This window comes from Scardinius erythrophthalmus (genome assembly GCF_964197995.2).
Source record: "Scardinius erythrophthalmus genome assembly, chromosome: 24".
NCBI classification, from domain to species: Eukaryota; Metazoa; Chordata; class Actinopteri; order Cypriniformes; family Leuciscidae; genus Scardinius; species Scardinius erythrophthalmus.
This window is the reverse complement of record NC_138244.1, coordinates 23,911,182-23,933,007: the sequence shown is the minus strand read 5'-3', so window position 1 is coordinate 23,933,007 and position 21,826 is coordinate 23,911,182. Positions and strand designations below refer to the sequence as shown.

Sequence of the window (21,826 nt, the reverse complement as noted above, 5' to 3'; positions counted from 1 at the left end):
TCGCAGTCCTCCATGGCGGAAGCGGCGGCAGACAGCGGCCGCTGACCGGCAGCGAGAGACTCGGGTGAAGCAGGCGGCGAAGCTAGCGGGCGCACCGGCGAGCTTTCGCGGGATGGAGGAGGTTCCGGGACCCGCTGAGCGCGGCGCTTTTTACGGCGCGGCAACGCAGCGGGCGAAGACGCAGTCTCGGAGAAAAATGCCCGCCGAGTCCGCAGAGTCACCATTGGCATTAGCTCGCAGTGAGGGCAGCCGCCGTCAGCGAGCGCGAGAGCTGCGTGATCCTCACCCAGGCAGGAAACACAGATGACATGGTGGTCCCCGTCGCTGAGTGGAGCTCGGCATGAGCCACAGGATGTACGAGGCATCTTGAAAAAGACGCTCGTGCTCTTTTAGAGAAAAAAATGTGTGTCGCGGTGGCGAACACACACAGCAATAAAAGGATATGTACGCCGGAAAGCGTGAGCAGGAACGGCGACTGAAGGCGGCGAGTTGTCGTCCAGCAGCTTCAGGTATGGCGCTAATCCCGCTGAGTGCTTCTTCGAACGGCGCGGCTTCCTCTCTGGATCCAGCGATGCGTAAGCTTCGCTTGAAGAGATAAAAACTGGTCAAACCAGCCTCTCGAGGCTATATTTATAGTCGAGCCCCACCCTCTTTTGGCGGGACATGACGCATTGGGCGCGAAGCGCCCTCATTGGTTACGACGTCATGAGGGGCCTCTCTCGATAGGCTGGTGCAGTTGCCGCAGAGCAGCCAATGGGCGCGCGAGCTGTCTCGCCCATGGCTGCAGGCTGCTGCAATGCGTTTTACATTATTGCAAAATTAAGGATAATTTTTGGCTTCAATATCTCGTGGAAAAGAGGTTTTCCCCTAGCGTAAGATATTACGCAGTACGAGAGAACCTCTCGTAAGAGAACAACGGAGATGACGATATCTTCGACGCCTAATGCTGCGTTCACACCGAACGCGAAGCGTCTGGCGCGAGAGATTTCAATGTTAAGACGCGTTTACGCGTGTCTGGAGGTCTTGCGGCGCGAATGACGCGTTTAGCACGGCGGACACGAATTCGCCTCATTCGCGCGTCCACTTCACTTCAAACTTTTGCTTTTTACACGCGTCATATTGTTATTGTCATATTGCGTCATAACGAACTTTAACGATTTTTTTGCAACCGTTTCTTTGAAGAACATGACCGTAAACACTAGATTGAATGTGACATAAAGAAAATGATTATTGGCAGTCATGTTGCCTCTGTAGCCGGTGTATGCAGGTACATTTCTCATACCCCTTCGTTTGAAGTGTGGTCCCGAAAAATCTTCGTTTCAAGGGCTATCTGGCCCTTCCCCTTACCCCTACCCCTCCAACCAAAAGAGAATCGAGACAGCCCTACCCCTTCACGGGAACGCGCAAAACGGAGGGGTAGGGGCAAGGGGTGAATTGGGATTGAGCCTTATCTGGGTCTCGTCTACAATCAACGTCCACTAACGTCTACAGTCAAAGTTTAGTATATCTGGGACTCGTCTACAATCGATGTCCCCCATCTCTCACTTGTTCCCCTAACTAACTTATTCCTCTAACTAACTTGCTCCCCTTTCTAACTTGCTGCGCAGCAATAATAACCAGATAGACTTCAGCAAATGTCCTTCAAATGCTTTAATCACGGCCGGGAGAGTTTCCCGAGCAGTTCTCAGAGAATCTCTCCCAAGAAGAAGCACGGCTGGAGGATCTCAGACAAATTTCAGAGAGAATCTCACCAGTAAACACGAATACAACAGTTTTTTTAGAAAAGGAGCATGTTGAAAATGGCATGATGCATTACATAATTTCCCTACAATTTGATTGGTTCTATTTGTAAAGGCAAGCCCCCACCTTTTTACCCTCTGTTACTGGCATAAGCAAAAATATCATTGTAAAAGGGTTAAGAGCTCAGTTGATTACAAGGTATATCGTGACATAATACAGACAGTATATTTTTTATTTTGTCATGGTCAGCACTTGAGAATTTTCCATAACACAAATAGACAAAGAACAGAACGTCTTAGTGCATTGTGTTGGAATGTTAGACCTAAAAGGGGAAGTAAGGTGTATATATGTTAGAACTGTTAGAATCATGGTTAGTTTAAAAGATAGTTTACTATCTTATCTATTAAAAATCCATCACAGTGGACATCAAAACATGCAAACTCAGAGCGAGGGTTTAAACTTTTATTTTGAAATTGCAATGAACAATTAATCATTCCGAAACCAGCATATTTAATTGAATTGCTGCCTTTGTGATTTCACAATAACACTATGAAATAGTTTTAATGTATTGTGCAGCGGCTACAGCCTTTGAAAACAGTCTAATAATGCAAACCATTGATTCTTGTCTGTGGAATGCGCCACTTCTAGTATTTTGCTGGTTAAGCATCATGGGTAAATTGCAATTCATTTATTTTTATTTTTATTGAGCACTCAAATTAAATAGAGGAATCGTGACAGCCCTATCTTGTAACGAATGTCACTTCAGTTCTACTTTCTGAGTATGAGACAGAACAGCATAATGCAAGCAATGTAAAAGGTATTGCCACAAACTCAACTCCTTCATGCTGATATCGTGAGACCGCTTTCACCTCGACAAGAAATATCGTCATGTATTAACAATGCGAGATCTTGTGGCATGAGATCTCGTCACACCCCTAATTATTACCTGTAATTCACAGCCTCTGCAAACGGTCCTGAGCGTGTTCATGGCAGACTTTAGCACAAGCTTCCTGTCACATTGTTAAAAATGTACAATACTGTAATGTTGTTATATTTTCAGGATTGTGAAATTTACTAAAATAAATGACATGATGAAATTTTGACTAAATGTAGAGTTTTTTTTTTTTTTTTTGCAAGACTACAACAAAAAACTGTAAAACACTGAAACTGGATTGAGAATGTAACAGTGCTGTTTATATGTATTTCTGCCCTTGTTGATTGTTCACTTAAAAATCTGGTGTTCACTGATCTTTTCCCCTAACATAAAAAAATTATGTTTCTAATTGAGTTTTTCAGGACTCTTTGCCTATTGTTTGTGTGTGCAGGTGTTTCTTGCGGGTGGTAATCAATTACTGCAGTTGCAGCAAGACTTGATTCCTCGATGCTCTAATCTGCTTTGCACGTATCATCTGCTCAAACAGATGAGCCTGACGCTTTCTTCATCCGTCCCACTGGACATACTGTGAGTCCACATGCCACATGGCCCATTCCAGAAAAATAAGATCCAAATATTTGTATTTAAGCTATGATTTGTATTGCAAATGTGTGTAAATGGCTGCCAAATTACACACAATAACCTAATTGCTGAAACGGGTATAATTTTTTCAGTGAAAACGAAGACTTTAAATGCTACCCTCCATTCAGACAATTTTGTTTTGGGGTTTTTTGCTATAAAACTGCATAAATAAGACAGATGTTAGCTGTTGTAAATTAATACAAGGATCGATTGGATCAGCATTGATTCCTGCAGTTGCAAGATTGCAAAAGGCTGGAGTGTGAAAACCGGTTTGGTCTTTACAGTTTGAAAATATATATTTATATACATTAGAGATGCTCTGATCCGCCTTTTTTGCCTCTGATACCTAGGATTCAGTATTGGCCGATACAGAGTACTGATTATATACTAAAATAATAATTTTAAAACTGCTGAATTACCTAATAAACTCTAGGCCTCGCTTTGTGGAAGAGACTGGGATCATTCTTTTGTTCAAGGCATCAGGCTTGACTTAAACATTACTTTCCTAACTTTGTAAAACAAAAATAACAAACAGACACAAATGTAGTGAATTATTTATTAAATAATTGTGTAACAGTGCAACAACTGTAAATAAACCAAGTGCTTCACTAGCTTGGCAGACATTCAAAATAAACAGGAGTCAGGCTCCTTCATTCATGAAAAACAAGGAAATATATTTATATATAAATATATGCTATAAAAGGCGTTTCTTTTAAATTTATAGTGCAGCTTTTTAAGCGACATATGATTGATAAGACAGAACAAGAAAGGCTATTAATAATCTTTCATCGCGTAAAAGTATTATAAGATGGAGTCACAGCGTGCCTCTAACAAGTGCTTTCGATCTTCTTTCTGATCTGAATGGTGTGTGTAAAACACTTGAGTTTTGCCACAGACTAGTCCCAGCGTCTAGAATGCAACTGAATGCTTTAAGTGTCTCCATACTTGAAAAACCGCGGAAAACTACTTTTAAACAATGTTTACGTACATTTTTCAGAGTTTCCGCTAGAAAAAAATGGTGCCGGTCAAAGTGACCGGCAGAGGTTTCGTTTTCCGGACATTTTGATGATATGCCGGTCAAATATCGTCTCTTAATTAGGGGGGCGGGATTATTACACGATTTATTATTTATAATAATAATATTACCATCTTACGTGACAGTTCTCCATTACGGACGCGTCGCGACCGTTCAAAGCGGCACTAAAAGACTGCTTTAAAACTTTCACAGAGACCTCAAACAGAAAGCACAAAGCCTTTCTTTAAAACGAATTTTGTTTTGTATTAATTGTATCTTAATTTGAATCAGTGTTTCATTATCCAATTTTCTCGATTTAATAAATAAAAAGTAAATATAGCAGACAATAAATAGGCCTAATCACGACATGGAGGCGCCAGCGCCTGAACTGGAGCTAACGTTAAGCTATCATCCATGAACCGAAATTTAACGTATAAGGTAGCCTACTCGCCTCACACACCTAAAAAAAAAATAGAAATATATCTATTATCTACAGAAATCTCTACTTTTAAACAGAACCCTTCCAAACAAAATAAAACGATGTAATCCGTATGAAATGTGTATTTCTCTCCGGCGCGTTCACTACTGCGAAGATTGCGAGTCAGACTTCATCTTTGCAGCCGACACAGAAAACACTTGTTTATGAATAGACAATTAAAATGTCTCATTGCAATATTTTACATATTCATAATCATTACTTTTGCTGGTTCTTTGTGACAGTTATGAAAAATTGAGTGTGAGGGATTTGTTCACTTCACACAAAAAGATCTTGGAATGAGATGGCTAACTGTAGTAGCGTTTAGTCCACTGCCTATAATAGCCTAATTTAGAGATCACTTTTTTTTTTTTTTTTTTTTTTTTTTTTTTTAACCGACTACCGACTAGAGAGTAAACTTGACGGCACTCGCAAGAAAATGGATAAGTAGCTACATAATAACATTCACAAATATTACACCATTTAAAAAATACATAGGCTGCTGAGTTACTAAAACATTCTTTGTCAAATAACACACCTGTTTGTTCACAGTTTTAACGTTCATGTTTCCGTTTGTTTAATTTCAGTTTAATTTGAGGTGAATTATATCCATTGTTGCTTTTACAGCTACAAAGCTGGAGCACTAAATGATATTCAAAGTCACATTTCACGCTTTTAACATTAAATAAAGCACATAAACAGTACCAGAGATTATCATTGCCAGTTTGCCACACTTGGTGTTTGATGTTCCAGTGCGACGTCGCAGGAAAATAAAAAACGTTTCTAAATTAGAAATGTCGCATGTCGCCGTTGCGTCTGGTTAGGACAAAAACTCTGATTAACATGGAAAAGATACCTTTTATCGCGTGTCGCGGCGTAGTCTCATGTAGTTAGTTAGGACACGGTGTTAGGCAATTTTAATCGGACAATTTGACCAGAGAGATTTAATTTTGTCGGATATTAATTTTTTTTTTTCGGCCAATTACCGGACAACGGAAACCCTGATATTTACAGCGGGTCTATTCGAGATTAGTATTACCTGAGGTAATTTTTCTGGACCTTTTTTTACTGAAGGTAAAAGTCGCCGTAATCTTTACTGACATTGTCCATAATGATTACTAAGATGGCACAAACGGGCGGGACAAAAATCACTGAGAAGCTCTGGTGATAATTACTTTACCCCACCTCTCCATGTTAAACTAGTCCCATCTGAATAGGGCTTAAGATACAGCAATAAACTACAGCAAGATAAAGTCCTTTTATGCAAAACCATAGACCTTAAAGGGTTAGTTCACCCAAAAATGTGAACTACTAAGTAATTACTCACCCTCATGTTGTTCCAACCCCGTAAGACCTTCGTTCATCTTCGGAACACAAATTAAGATATTTTTGATTAAATCTGAGAGCTGGATCACTCCTCCATAGGCTTCTAAGGCATTATAACTTGCTGGCCCAGAAAATGTATTAAAGACATCGTTAATATAGTCCAAGTGACTACAGTGGCTCAATCTTAAGTTTATAAAGCGACGAGTTATAATGCCTTAGAAGCCTATGGAGGAGTGATCCAGCTCTCAGATTTAATCAAAAATATCTTAATTTGTATTCCGAAGATGAATGAAGGTCTTACGGGGTTGGAACAACATGAGGGTGAGTAATTACTGACAGAATTTTCATTTTTGGGTGAACTAACCCTTTAATCTACAGATCGATAGATAGATTTCTTTTTGTTCGACTTTGATTGTTATAAAATTGTTACTGGGTTTATTTAAGGTCATTAGTTCATGCATTATCTGTTTTTCTTTAGAAATGCTGATCTTCAGCATCTGTCTGTTCTGGAGCTGTCTGACTCAACGACTCCTACTTCCAACAGATCAGGTAAAATGAATCGCCACAATATAGAAACACAGGTTATGACTGATGATGAGAAGGCTGACTGATCCTTGCTGTTTTTTGTCTCTTTAGTGTTGAATCCTCAAACTGTTGTGGAGTTGTTCTACCAGAGTGTGGCCCGTAAAGCCATCATGTCTCAGATCTTCTCCCAGCAGGATGTGGAGGGCAACCAGAACATGTTGCACTGGCCACAGATGATCTCCAGTGTCCTGACACTACTCTGTCAGTTTCTGTATCCTCTTGATGTGTAGTATGCTAGTGTTGAGACCAACATTTCAGTAGTCTGTACTTGGGGTTGGTGAAATGACCAAAATCGTAATATCACGATGAGAGTAATTTTGTTTCACAATAATGATATATGATATTTGACAAGTATGAATATTTAACTGTTCAAGCCCAATTATGCGGGAAAAAGCACTCCATTCAGTTCACACGTGCTCTGAGCAGCGGTATGTGTTGTTTTCTTTATGACGCACGTCTCTCAGACAGCACTGAGAAACAGTCTCTCAGAGAGCACGCACATGTCAAGTCACATTTATTTATATAGCGCTTTTTACAATACAGATTGTTTCAAAGCAGCTTTACAGAGATAACAGGAAAATAATGCAACAAAGTTTTTTTCCAGAAGACAATAGTGTCACAGTCCACCAGTGAACCAAGTTCAGTGATGTTTCATTTTGTTGTAAAAAAAAGTTATTAATTTAGTTTATATATATATATATAGTGAGAAAAATAAGTATTTGAACACCCTGCTATTTTGCAAGTTCTCCAACTTGGAAATCATGGAGGGGTCTGAAATTGCCATCGTAGGTGCATGTCCACTGTGAGAGACATAATCTAAAAAAAAAAAAAACAGAAATCACCATATATTATTTTGTAACTATTTATTTGTATGATACAGCTGCAAATAAGTATTTGAACACCAGCTAGAAATATAAGCTAGAATTCTGACCCTCAAAGACCTGCTAGTCTGCCTTTAAAATGTCCACCTCCACTCCATTTATTATCCTAAATTAGATGCACCTGTTTGAGGTCGTTAGCTGCGTAAAGACCTGTCCACCCCATACAATCAGTAAGAATCCAACTACTATCATGGCCAAGACCAAAGAGCTGTCAAAGACACTAAAGACAAAATTGTACACCTCCACAAGGCTGGAAAGGGCTACGGGGAAATTGCCAAGCAGCTTGGTGAAAAAAGGTCCACTGTTGGAGCAATCATTAGAAAATGGAAGAAGCTAAACATGACTGTCAATCTCCCTCGGACTGGGGCTCCATGCAAGATCTCACCTCGTGGGGTCTCAATGATCCTAAGAAAGGTGAGAAATCAGCCCAGAACTACACGGGAGGAGCTGGTCAATGACCTGAAAAGAGCTGGGACCACCGTTTCCAAGGTTACTGTTGGTAATACACTAAGACGTCATGGTTTGAAATCATGCATGGCACGGAAGGTTCCCCTGCTTAAACCAGCACATGTCAAGGCCTGTCTTAAGTTTGCCAATGACCATTTGGATGATCCAGAGGAGTCATGGGAGAAAGTCATGTGGTCAGATGAGACCAAAATAGAACTTTTTGGTCATAATTCCACTAAACGTGTTTGGAGGAAGAAGAATGATGAGTACCATCCCAAGAACACCATCCCTACTGTGAAGCATGGGGGTGGTAGCATCATGCTTTTGGGGTGTTTTTCTGCACATGGGACAGGGCGACTGCACTGTATTAAGGAGAGGATGACCGGGGCCATGTATTGCTAGATTTTGGGGAACAACCTCCTTTCCTCAGTTAGAGCATTGAAGATGGGTCGAGGCTGGGTCTTCCAACATGACAATGACCCGAAGCACAGCCAGGATAACGAAGGAGTGGCTCTGTAAGAAGCATATCAAGGTTCTGGCGTGGCCTAGCCAGTCTCCAGACCTAAACCCAATAGAGAATCTTTGGAGGGAGCTCAAACTCCGTGTTTCTCAGCGACAGCCCAGAAACCTGACTGATCTAGAGAAGATCTGTGTGGAGGAGTGGGCCAAAATCCCTCCTGCAGTGTGTGCAAACCTGGTGAAAAACTACAGGAAACATTTGACCTCTGTAATTGCAAACAAAGGCTACTGTACCAAATATTAACATTGATTTTCTCAGGTGTTCAAATACTTATTTGCAGCTGTATCATACAAATAAATAGTTAAAAAAAATCATACATTGTGATTTCTTTTTTTTTTTCTTTTTAGATTTTGTCTCTCACAGTGGACATGCACCTACGATGACAATTTCAGACCCCTCCATGATTTCTAGATTTCTCAAAATAGCAGGGTGTTACTTCAAATACTTATTTTCCTCACTGTATATATATATATATATATATATATATATATATATATATATATATATATATATATATATATATATATATAGAGCGCTGCTCTGGAGAAAACAGTGATGTCATCGTCCAGTTCAGTTCTCATAATGGTGTCAATGCAGGCAGATCAATAATATTAAATATTGAATATTAAATTTAATGTCAGCAAGCCAAAAGCCAATGGCAACAAAGAAGGGAAAAAAGGTGAAAAAGGCAACTGTGGCAAGGAACCAAAACTCCTTCAGGTACTGAATATACTGAAATGAGTTCTTTTGCTTTTAATTGCACTTAAACAGTTAAAAATCGCCTGTTTTTAAACCTCAATGCTTAAAAAAACGCATGCAAACAATAAGCTTTCTTGAGCATATAGCACAGCAACAGTGAGAGTAACTGCGATTGAGGCGATAGTCCAAAATATCTACAATATACAAAACTTTTCATCTACTTCCAAAGTTGGTAACACTTTATAATAACTGCACGTTATTAATCATTAATAAACAGTTAATCATTTATAAAGCATTAATAGACATTAAGCAGTTTATAAATACAGCTACAAATGCTTTATTCTATATACTTTATTTATAAGCATATCTATAATGTTTAATAATTGTATTTTCATACTTTATTAATGATCAATTTATCATTTCTAAATAAAGTATTGCTTTATTTACAAACCAGTTATTTAAGAGTTGTCAGTGGTTCATAAGATCACTTAGAAAGTTTAAGTAAATGATTAATAAACTATTTAAATTTACATTCATACATCTTAAATATTTCTATATTCTGAATCATTGTTGTGTTTGTTTCCTTTTTCTGTTTAAAAGATAACTGAGCCTTTAAATCTCCTTTGTAAAAACTTTACAAGGCATGCATAGTCCTCACTTTATATGAGCTCACAAAAATAGTTAACTGACCACTACTAAATGCTTCATAACTACCTGAATTAACCATGAATTACAGTAGAAATACATGTTAAAGCATTTATTAACACACTAAGTAACTATTACTATACAGTATGTCTGAATAAAATGAATGTACATTTAAATAGTTTGTAGATTATAGATATGCTTATGAATCAAGAATAAAGCATTTGTAGCTGTATTTATAAACTGCTTATTCATGTCTATTAATGCTTTATAAATGATTAACTGTTTATTAATACTTAACTAATGTGCTGTGCAGTTATAAAGTGTTACCCAAATGGTACATTTATACTTAATTCTTAATTTTTAATTATTTACTTTTTATCATTTGAATTTGTAAATGTCAGGTAATTTTCAACTAACTATATTTTCAACTTCAAAACATAATTCAGAACATTCAATTAAAATGTTTTGTCTTGAAACTTAACATTCCATTAAGAAATAACTGTTTAAATAAATGTTGTGTCATACATGGACAGTCTAACACCGCCACATGCCCCAGGTTCCCTTCAGAACACACTCATGCTCACCTCTGCAAGCGAGCGTTACACCGTGTCCTAACTACAAGCGACGACACGCGATAAAAGGTATCTCCATGTTAATCAGAGTTTTTGTCCTAACCAGGCGCGACGGCGACACGCGACGTTTCTAATTTAGAAACGGTTTCTATTTTTCTGCAACTCAGTATCCTATGTATTTTTTAAATGGTGTAATATTTGTGAATTTGATTATGTAGCTACCTATCCATTTTCTTGCGAGTGCCGTCAAGAGATTACTCTCTAGTGCTGTGCACTTGCCGTGAGACTCCGCCCACACGCTGTTCTGATTGGCTGTGATTTTTGATTGACACACTGCCTGTCGCTGGAATTTTATCACGTCGCGTGTAGTTAGGACACGGTGTTAAGCAATCGCCTGTCAGTGAGTGGGTTGGGCGTATTGAATATTGATTCTCTTTTTATTATCGACATAGTACATCAGCACTTTTGATGTCACTACTGGACACTTGATATATTCAGACAGTTCTTGTTTGTAAAGTATCTGGGTGATGCTCGTTCACGAGTTCAGTATTTGCCTTGCATCATTGTACTAGCTGGCCCAGCAATCCCAGTTTCCTCTTTCCTGAATGCCTGATGGGAAACTGCCAATATGCACAACTGCAGGTGAGAAAACCAGTATGAAATTATACATATCTAATTTCCCAGATTGCACCATGGATTGCACATGGTCTTCATAAAAATGCAACAGTAAAGGGACTGTTGTTATGGAGTATAAATTAGCTGTTTCAGCCGAACATTTCATTGCATAAATATTTTCTGATTTAGGCCGAATTGGTTTTGGAGGGTCGAAATCAGTGACTGAAAACAGACGTTTCATTTAGTGGTTCTCCAATGGGATGTTTTGACTGTGTTAGTCCATTTCATGCACACAACGTGAATAAGCTACAACAGTTAAATATGTAATTTGTGTGGACACTGGATTGACAATATTAATTTATTGATTTTTCGGTAATAATGTTTCTTAAATCTAAAAGCTTTTAGTCTCTGTTGTTTTCTGTTAATGCGCAGCGTGAACAACCTAACTAAACATTTGTAGTATGCTTGCCATTCAGTAATTGCAAAAGGCTTTTTTCATTTTAATATGAAGCAAAGTCTCAACTTTAAAATTCTGTCAATTTTATTAAATTCAAACGATAAATGTCGTTTTGGCGCTCGGTGTGACAGATTGCTGTAGCGCACACTGGGATTTATAATAGTCCTTTACGATTGTTCCTTGTCAGACTGTACAAACATGAAGCCATGTCACACTGTAAGAGACTGTACGGCAGTCAAGACGCGTTAAAAATAGATGCACTTTTACTTTACACTTTTACTTATTTTACTTTGGCCCATCCAAGGATGCTAAGTAATGTAGTGATTGGTAAACGCGTCACAGCTGATGTTGTGATTTTTGGACTATCATGATTAACTATCATCAGCTATATTATATCTAATGTAAATTAGAAAATAATATACTGATAATCATTAATAACAAATAATCTTTCATTTATTTGTTTGATGCATAATAAGGTACTTCACCTTATTAGTTTCAGAGAAACAATCTTTCTGTAAGATAATATAACTCTTCCAAAGCCACACTCAACTTAATCACTTGTATTTTATGCGTCTTATGCACTTTATTCCTTTATCATTCATGGTATTCATTTATTAGTGGTGTTAGTTATGTTTATCTTTTGTTAATAGCATTTATTTTATTACACTTGTCTCTTCCTTGTGCTGATAATACAGAAGAGGCTATACAAGTTAGCAATCTCTCCAATCTTTCAGATAAATCAGCTGACCAACTTCCCCCCCAGTTTACATTAATTTTAAATGATTGAACAGTTGGGAGTGTTCCCACACTTCCAAGGTAAAAGACCTTGACTGGTACCCCAAGCTAAGAGAGGTGGGGAAGTTAGTAATCTGATGAAAATCACAAGTCAGTGGTGACGTGAGTATCAATCACTACTAGGGTTGGGTATTGTTTGAATTAATGATTCCGATTCTACTTATTGATTCCTAATATCGATTCCTATAAGGTAAAAAGATAAAGTAGAGACTGTATCATTCACATTTATTTTAAGTCTTACTGCAAAACATTTCATTGTAGCTGAATACCATGAACAAAAATCAACAGGCTAAAGAACAGTTACACAATGAACTTTTGCCTGTGGTTTAAAAATACCATTGCAGAAACAACTAGACTAATATGAATTTAAAGACAAATAAAACACTCTGTAATTAAAAAAGAACAAATAAAAAATGTATCAATCAGAGCATATAAATACAACTGAACAAAGATGCGTTTGAAAAAAAAAAATTCTTTTTTTGTGGCAATTTTGGCAGGGCAAGTAAACATCTAAACCACTAGCCGAGCGGGCCAGTAGAAAAAATCTTTAGCATTGAGGTCTGTAACTTGCCACTAAACTATGCACAGACCATGTTTTCTCTAAAAGTGTCTCTGTCTGTCTTTCACTCTCTATCCATCACTCTACCGGTCAAACAAGTTCTGGTTGACAAATTGGTAAAGTAAAATTATTCAAACTTTGTATTCAAACCTCAATAAGGGCACAAATGTGACTGTATTGATGGGGCTGTTTAGTGTTTATTCACTGATAATTAATAGATGAACACAGCTTGATTTGGATGTGTAGCCAGCAAACAGAATATGGAATGTGATTGCTCTACCAAAACTTAATTATTAGGAATTTATTATCTTTAAAAAAATGTTGTAACACTTTCACTGTGGCTGCGTCCTACCTCTCTACAGGAATATGTTCGATTAGTTGGGTCCTGGTGCCAGGTGAATGTGGGATCCTATCGTTTTGTTTTGGGTCAATGCTATCTGTCCAGTGGTGAGGGGCAAAAGGTAAGAAAATCCATGAATGACCAATGTGCCTCTGTTAGGAAATATTTGGATTAAAAAATAATAAAACTAATCTTTAGGTACCAAGCATAATTTGACAACACTAATGACCATGGATTCGATTCCCAGGGAATGTATGAACTTTATAAATGTGCAGCTTGAAATTATGTCTGCTAAATGTATAAATGTAAATGCAAGTAATTTCACTTAGTTGCCATATTCTTGACTCACCAGGGTAGCTATTTTCCTGCTGTTTTACTGCAAGTACCATTTCTGTCAACCGGAATGGGGAAAGACCAAAACTTGTTGTTAAAATTAAGGGTGTACTCACACTAGGCACAGTTTAATTGCAGAAGATTATTACGGAGGCAGCTGAATTTGCAGCTTTACTCACAAACTACAATTCCTGTTCATCAATAAGGTGAGAACCAGACCTGTTGTAAGCTTAAATATACTTGATTTAATACAAATTAATTGAAAAATGTAGTATCCAAGTAGTAATAGAAGATGTCTGCTGTCATAATGATGACAGTTATGCCCTGTTCTGTGCTCTGGTGCGGTTAGCGATCACACTACATGTGTACCGCGCCTGAGCCCAACTGAACCATGCTCTGGCTCACCTCTTCCAAGCTGGCCTGGGACGGTTAAGCGAACCGTGATAACACTAGTCAAACGAACCAGACTTTGGGGATCAAACGTGCTCGGGCACGGTTCAGATCGCCTAGTGTGAGTACACCCCAAGTTTCAGTAACATTTTGAATCGGTAATGAAAGCAGATGCTTCTGAAGCAGACAAATGGCTGTTTGCATTCTCTGGAATGCATGCAAGCGTAGGCGAACAGCCTTTTTCGCTCTTTTACCAATTGTTTATTTTTTCCTGCAATTTACTCCAGACACTACACAAGGCAGAAACTGTCCACTTCTCACATAAATACATGAATGGGAGGAAAAAATAACACTTTAAAGAGCCAGTGGCCTTTTTTATATAGGCATTCCAATGCTCAAAACATGGCAGATGTAGTAATAGAAGTTTGCGTATTTGCAGATGTTGTTTGTCATGTGTGGATGTGCGTTTTTTATGGTTTTAGGCATTGCAGTGTTTCCAGGAAGCAGCCACTGAGGTGGATAAAGAAGAGTTTTTAATGAAACTCACAGGTTCAGATGAGGAGACAGCCACGACTGCCCCACGATTACTTTATTACAACAAGGAAAGCGTCTGCTAGAAGCACAGAACAGGTTAAAATTATCATTCAGCATTTGAATGGGCATGTAATAATTCTAATTATTTACTTGTTTAGGTTTTACGGTTATTGGAGGATATTTGTTTGCCTGAGCTTGTGATCAATTTGGCAACGCTGGCCATATCTGAAGCTGCCAATGACGAGAGAAGCCAGGTAACAACTTTGTGTTTTGAGAGTGACTAATTCAAGTAATGTAAAATTAAATTGTGTATTACTGTCTTATTGATTTTTTGTTTTGTTTATTTGTTGTTGTTTTTTGTCTGATGGATTGTTTGGATTGAACCTAAAATGCATAGCTACCTTTTCCCCCCTAGATCGTTATGTGGTTTCAAAAATGATAAAATTAGATTAGGACTATCAAAAGTAACACATTCATTTTGCAATACATTTTTTTGTTTGTTTGGGGGTTTTTTTGTTTAATGCATTAAAAATATTTAACGCAGCATTTCTTTTTTTCCTGGCATCCTTTGCCTAGTTTTCATTATATGATCACACAGTCATTCATTCAAATGCTTTTAAACCATTCATGTGCGATAGGCCGCGGATGAGAGCGTGGAAAATTTGTAAATTTAAATAAAAATCTTTTTTCATAGCCTTTGAAAATGAACTAGTTGATGAACTTACCAGTCACAGTACCTAAATGCACGTTTTCCTTTTAGATTTATCCATTTTATCCTAAAATTTGTTAAAAGGTTAAATCAAAAAAATATATAATGAATATGTCAGCTTCCCATACATAATGATTTATATCAAACATAATTTTTAAATCTCCATTTAATATTAATAAGAAACTGACCTGTATTTTAGGCTGCTCTTTGGACTCGTATATTCAAGCATCATCTGGATCTTGGACACAACATTCAGGCGTATGAGGCCCTGACTCAAAACCCTGATCCTAGCAGGTACTGTGCAATGACATCATTTTCTTATCCACAGTTCAATGTAAAATACTTGAGCTCTCTGTGTGTGTGTGTGTGTGTGTGTGTGTGTGTGTGTGTGTGTGTGTGTGTGTGTGTGTGTGTGTGTGTGTGTGTGTGTGTCTGCAGGCAGCTGGACTGTCTCCGACAGCTGGTGGTGGTTCTGTGCGAGCGTGCTCAACTCAGGGATCTTATCCAGTTCTCATTTGTTAATTTACATGATGAGGTAGGTCAGAATACTTACTCACACATGTGCCTTCTAGGTATTTAAAACTGCATTGGCCCTGTTAGACAAGTTTTTGAAACAGACATCGAAATAAAATTCACTTTAAAAAATAGGGTTGATGACATTTAATACATGCGATTAATTAAAAATTCTTAATGCATTAAAATTGAATGCAAATAAATGATAAACTGAAGCACGTGTAATTGCGTCATTAACGTAATACCAATTAGATGATCTTGGGAGTCGAGAGTTTATCTACGTGATTCTGTTCGGTAGTGCAAATGAACTTAAGCTCTTTGCTGTTACAGAACGAATTCTGAAAATATTTTTCATTTTTATTTCTCATGGGTGCTTTGGTGTGCATAAATTTATGAATTATATGGACTCCTTATATCATTTGGTAAAGACACCTAAATCTACCTTGAAAAAAAAGCTTGCAGTAAATTTAGTTTTGTGAGAATCACCCTTTGATCTCATGCTTTGCTTTGCTGGATATAGCAAATGACTACAAAATGAACGCGTTAAACAAAACAATTGGTTGTATGCTTAATTTCGTAAGTGTGCGATTAATCGCACCCTTTTGTGCGATTGATCGCGATTAAAAGAAATGAATGTATTGACAGCAGACTGTTAGATCGGATGAAACCTCCACGTTAGAATTATCAAATCTAGCCCCGGACGCCTGTCAACAGAAAGTCTTGTTTGGTACTCAAGACTCTATTAACCCTCTGAGGTCGACAAACGCGCCGGCGCGTTTTGCTGGATTTTCTCCACATTGTAGCACTTTAAACTTAAATTTCTCCGTCATTTATGGTCATACAGAAAAAATAAATATAAAAAAAGAATCTGTGGTATTTCTACTTTTGTATGTGTCCACTTCCAATCAAATCAAAACATTGTGCTTTTGTAAAATAAAGAAAATAAACAGTGTGTGCGTTCTGCCTCTCCGTCGCGGTGAACTTTTTTTTCTTGAGCACGTCTATAAACTGAAACAAAACTCAGCGAATACTTGTTACACATTTATGAGCCATACACCTTTATAAACATTTAAGTGTGTACTTTTAAATGATCGGATTCAAAACGAAAACAAATATTCTCTGTTTAAGTAATTTGTATAAAACCAACAAGATTTCCAGCTTCTCAAACGCTTCCTAATTATTTTTAATTCGGCCACGCCCACTCGCGCAAAATATATTCACATGCAAATCTCCACATGGAACGCGATCACCCTCATTACCTCAACAACAAAACACTTCACTTCACTTTTCGTCGAGTTTGAAAGACGTGCCTGAGCTTACATTGGATTTACATCAGAAGAAGAAGAACGATATTTGAAGACAAGAAAGATAAGGTAAGAAATTCTTACATATTAGTTTGCTATTGTTGCATAAATTTCACATTGCAGTTGAACTGTTGCTAGATATATGGTGAATATTATAATATTTAGACCCGTGTTTACTGTTACTGTGTTTGTGGATATCTGCTCAAACGTAGATAGACTATGTATATGGTAGGCCTAACCATAATGTTTTATATTTGATCGCAATCGCGTTTTAATGTATCATATTTTTGATCGCAATCGCGTTTTAATGTATCATATTTTTGATCGCGATCGCGTTTGAATGTATCATATTTTGGAAAAGCAAAACGCTCCAAACGGCTTCATGTTTTTACTATTATCTCATTTCATATCATCATAACGAATGGAAACATTTGAAGTAACATGATAATCAATATATTTTTCTCTAGCTTAGTTGTTACTGAAATCTTTTTGAAAATATATATAGGCTGCTATATTGTTATTATTTTATGCAGCACTGCGCATAGCCTATACCTACAAGGCACAACAAACCTGGTGTTCATTATATATTGTTGGAAACATTTGTGTGAGTGTGTGTGTGTATTCTGTGAATTTTAAAAAGCAATTTTAACAAGAAAAATCTAAAATGTATTCCCAAAATCGTGCAGGCCTTTCTCTTGATATCAGTATGTTCACTTTTTTTTTTTTCAGGGCCCAGATGCCACTGAGTCCTGCTGACTTCAACATTCACAGTACATGTCTCTGTACATGAACATGGTAAAGTGAAAATCAAACACCTTAGAAAATGAAAGGTATGTACAATGTTTTTAGGAATGGCACAAAGGTCTCTTTCTTCAATAAGTGCTTTTTTGTTGTGTATCTTTAGATTATGTTGTGTTGTAAATAAATCCAAACAATTTTAAAAGCCATTCTTTTTTAAATCTCCTCATTCTTTGTGCAAGGTTGGTCAGAATGATGGGCCCTGATAAGCTCCTAATAGGGCCATTAGGGAGGTTCTTTGTCTTTCTCAGGTGTGGAAAGCTTTCATATTAATGAGGTGATCCGCCCCTTCGCATATTGCTTTCTAACACAAAACACGTCGTAAAATTTTTAAATCAATATATTGTCTTCTCTGAATGAGCAGTCAGGGTGATTCTCACATAGTTTTAGAGCAAATATTCTAGGCTACGTGATACAATTTTCAAAAGTCTTGTGAAGAAATAATCAGTATGGGTTTCATGACCTTATTTCAGTGAGAATTTATTTTTGTATTTTCACAAACCACGCATAAATGTCATTATCTCAAAACTACAAACTTTTACATACATGCTGCTGATATATTATTGTAGCAGAGTTTGTGCTGAATACAGTGTAATTAGACTTTAGCCATGAAAATGTCACAAGTAACAGAAATAACCACAAATGTCAGAGCATGTCAGAACACCTCCAGGGCCCAGAAAACAGCTCAGACCTCAGAGGGTTAACAGCCTTCTATCAGCCTGAGAGTTTGACTGAGAAAAGCAGAAGCAGGAGACGAAGTGATGATGTTAAAAGAGCGGAGTTTATTGAATAATCTTAATAATCCAAGAGTTCCGGTCTCTATTTCCTTTTCAGCGGAGGTCCGGACAATGCTTTTTTGAAACAGTTATACATTTCTATCAAGGCAGCTGTAAAAAAAAACCTCAAAATAATTTTTTCCAAAAATGTACCAAAAAAGTTAATATTTCTCGCAACTGGATATGATTATAAAATTGTTAGATCAGATGTTTTAACAGGCTATTTTTTATTTTACATTTAGACACCTTTGTGTATGGCCTTGGGACTGAGAAACATACTGGAGGTTTATCTCTTAAGAAAAGTATGGACCATTTTTATTATTTTGCTCAAAGCAGGGCTGGACTGGTAATCTGGCATACCGGGCAAATGCCCGGTGGGCCGACGTGCTTTTTGGGCCGATACATCTCATTTTTTTTTTTTTTTTTTTTTTTTTTTTTTACGGCCCATAAAACGCGTACATCGGCAGCCCATTCGTTTTGTTTTGTTTAATAGGCGGCGCTGGGTTTGTGCCGGTGTAATGCATTGGTCAAAAAAAGTAAGCGTTATTTTTTTTTCCACTGACAGACCGGCCCATGAAACGCGTAGATCAGCGGCCCATTGGTCGTTTTCTTGATTGACACTGGGCTGGCCCAATCACAGCTTTAAAAACCTCCCCCTTTGGGCTTTGAATGAGCGTGCAGTGTCAAGTGTGTATCTGTCAAAAAAAATAGTCTGAGAGAAACGCGAGGAATGTGCAGAGAAATAGTGTGTAATAGAAATAGCAGACGCTGTAAAATGTGTCAAAATATAAATGTTTTCTGCAGCAGCCAGCAGGACCTTCATCAGCTCTAGTGGCTGATGAGGAGGATAGTGAGGAGGATCAGGAGAGAGAGATGAGAAAGTGTAGAGTCCACTCCGCGGTAAGCAGAACTACTTTCAAAACACTTAGGCTATGTCATGAGTGTAGGAACCCATAACCCAGTTACGCATTATTTCCACATCTGCATAGTTGACGATTACAGAAATTTACTAGAAGTTTAATGAGACACGTTTTTATCCATGTTTTCCGCCAAAATAAAAGCTTGATGCAGTTTCCATCAAAATAAAAGATCATGTGCTGATCTCTTTCAAGTGTATTAGTACAAAACTAAATATAAAGTTTTCTTTATTTTTCAGTGCATTTGTTTTACAATATATGGCTATTAGGCTACTGTCATGAGATTAATATTATAACTATTATTATGTAGTAATATAGACAGATGCTGTTACAAAAAGCGGTTTGAATTTTTTTATATATATTGCACACTGAACATGGGTTGGAGCTTTTAATTTTGAACCCTCAAACTGCACCAGATTGATGAATTTAACATTAAAATGCACAAAATTTTCTAAGGGGGGGCATGCCCCCAAACCCCCCTACAAAGACTGAGGTCCGCCACCACAGTTTTACCAAAATTCCTGAGAGAAACACTGGTATTGCTATGCCTATGCAGCTTAAATCTTGTTTTTTGGATGCATCACTGTGTAGTATAGTTCAATTGTATTAATAAATTACAATTTTGTACTTATTTCATCTGTTAACTCTCACTCGTTTATACTCACTCATTACATGGCATTAGTGGTTTTAATGAATAGGAGTTGAACAAAAACATATTCAAGGGCATGCAAAGATGGATGGTGTTTATGATCATATGTAGTGGGCCAGTCTGGTCCAAAATGCCAGGGCCGATTTTCTGTCCCAGTCCTGCCCTGGCTCAAAGTAATGAACTACTAAATACAAACAATGTACATAATCTAATTTATTAATTAATTATCTAATCTAATCAAAACAAAGTTTTAAACTAGTAATTTAAAAGATATTTTTTTGTCTTCCCTTGCGATCTCTAAATAATTTTCCAAATTCTGACATTATTTTGAAATGCTCTTTATATGCTGATTAATAATCAGTCCCTCCAGTTTTTCGCGATTCCGCGATCGCTGAATACAATGCAAAATCAACAAAATGTTACATTTTTTTGCGATCCTGCATAATTCCTAATTTAACCACAAAATAATCACAAAAATGAAAAAGACCTCAAAACATTAAATTATAATCACCCAATTGAAATATCTATAGTTTAATTAAAGTTTCAATGCATTTTTACGTGGATATAGATATTGCGGGAAAAGGGGATACTCCTTTTCTTTGATTTACTGAAGCCTATAATGTAAAACGCATTTTGCAGCTCCACAGCTAGCACAGTGAGTGTCTGGCTGAGCGCAGACGCCACGGGAAAATCGGACCTAATTTTACTATTAATAATAAAAGATAAGCTAAAGTGCATTGTAAATGTCAGTAATTTATCTTTTTTTGACTCATTCTTTTCATAAATAATCATTTCAAGTCTGAAATATGTGAGGTTTATCTTTTTATAAAAAAAAAATTTGTCAAAACTTTTTGAACTTGTACATGTTAGTATAACGTGTTGCAAGACACTTTTAAAATCTGATTCTGGCTATCATTTTTAATGGTATTATTTTAATGTTTATGTAAACACAAAGTGCATATTGATGCTTATTTTATTTGTTATTTGCTGGTTTTCGACATAAAACTTGGTGAATTGATTTCATTGTGTAGTATTAGTACTTTTTGGACAGGATTCAGTGATAACCGACATAATTTTTGTCACTATAATCATGAAATGAAATGTTCATGCCATTTCATCTCTAGTTATGATCAACTGAAATCAACTAATTATGTGTTTTTTACAATATAATATGCAAAGTACAATTTTCTATAAAAAAAAAAATTAAATCTGATTCTGTTCTTTTCTCTGACACGCGTTGTTGGTTGTGGAAGGTAACTAATGTGATTGCTTTATCTGTAAATTAAATAAATGCTTTTTCAATGACTGAATTCATTGAAATAAAATGAATTCTTCGATTTTAATATTTTTTTGGCAATGCGTCGTAGGTCTTAAATTTCAATCTTTATGGTCTTAAAATGTCTTAAAATGGTCTTAAATTTGACTTACTGAAACCTGCTACTGTAATATAGGCTTGTATTGGGTTTGTTCATCTCATGTCTGAATGATGTCCATTTATATCCCAGGGTCCCCGCGGGTCCTTAAAGTCTTAAAACGTCTTAAATAAAATATACGTTTTTTAAGGTCTTAAAATGTATTAAATTTCACAAATTTTTGAAGAGTGGCATTAAATTTCATCTGGGCGGCATTAAATTTCATCTGGGCGGCATTAAATTTCATCTGGCGGAGTTTCTCCTTTTGTCGGGAGAAACTACCGGTATTTTCCATTTCACCAGC

General features: G+C 37.0%; 1 protein-coding gene across 2 annotated transcripts in view; it reads left to right on the top strand.

Moving 5' to 3' along the window:
- The window catches only part of nup160 (nucleoporin 160), a 117,276-nt gene that overhangs the window by 60,434 nt on the left and 35,016 nt on the right, over nucleotides 1-21,826 (top strand). For both annotated transcript variants that reach the window (XM_081356215.1, XM_081356214.1), the window contains exons 17-25: nucleotides 3,066-3,202; nucleotides 6,551-6,621; nucleotides 6,709-6,868; nucleotides 10,994-11,063; nucleotides 13,210-13,308; nucleotides 14,393-14,513; nucleotides 14,604-14,698; nucleotides 15,353-15,447; nucleotides 15,592-15,688. In XM_081356215.1, the coding sequence (XP_081212341.1) occupies nucleotides 3,066-3,202; nucleotides 6,551-6,621; nucleotides 6,709-6,868; nucleotides 10,994-11,063; nucleotides 13,210-13,308; nucleotides 14,393-14,513; nucleotides 14,604-14,698; nucleotides 15,353-15,447; nucleotides 15,592-15,688 (945 nt within the window). The remainder of the gene's footprint in view (nucleotides 1-3,065; nucleotides 3,203-6,550; nucleotides 6,622-6,708; nucleotides 6,869-10,993; nucleotides 11,064-13,209; nucleotides 13,309-14,392; nucleotides 14,514-14,603; nucleotides 14,699-15,352; nucleotides 15,448-15,591; nucleotides 15,689-21,826) is intronic.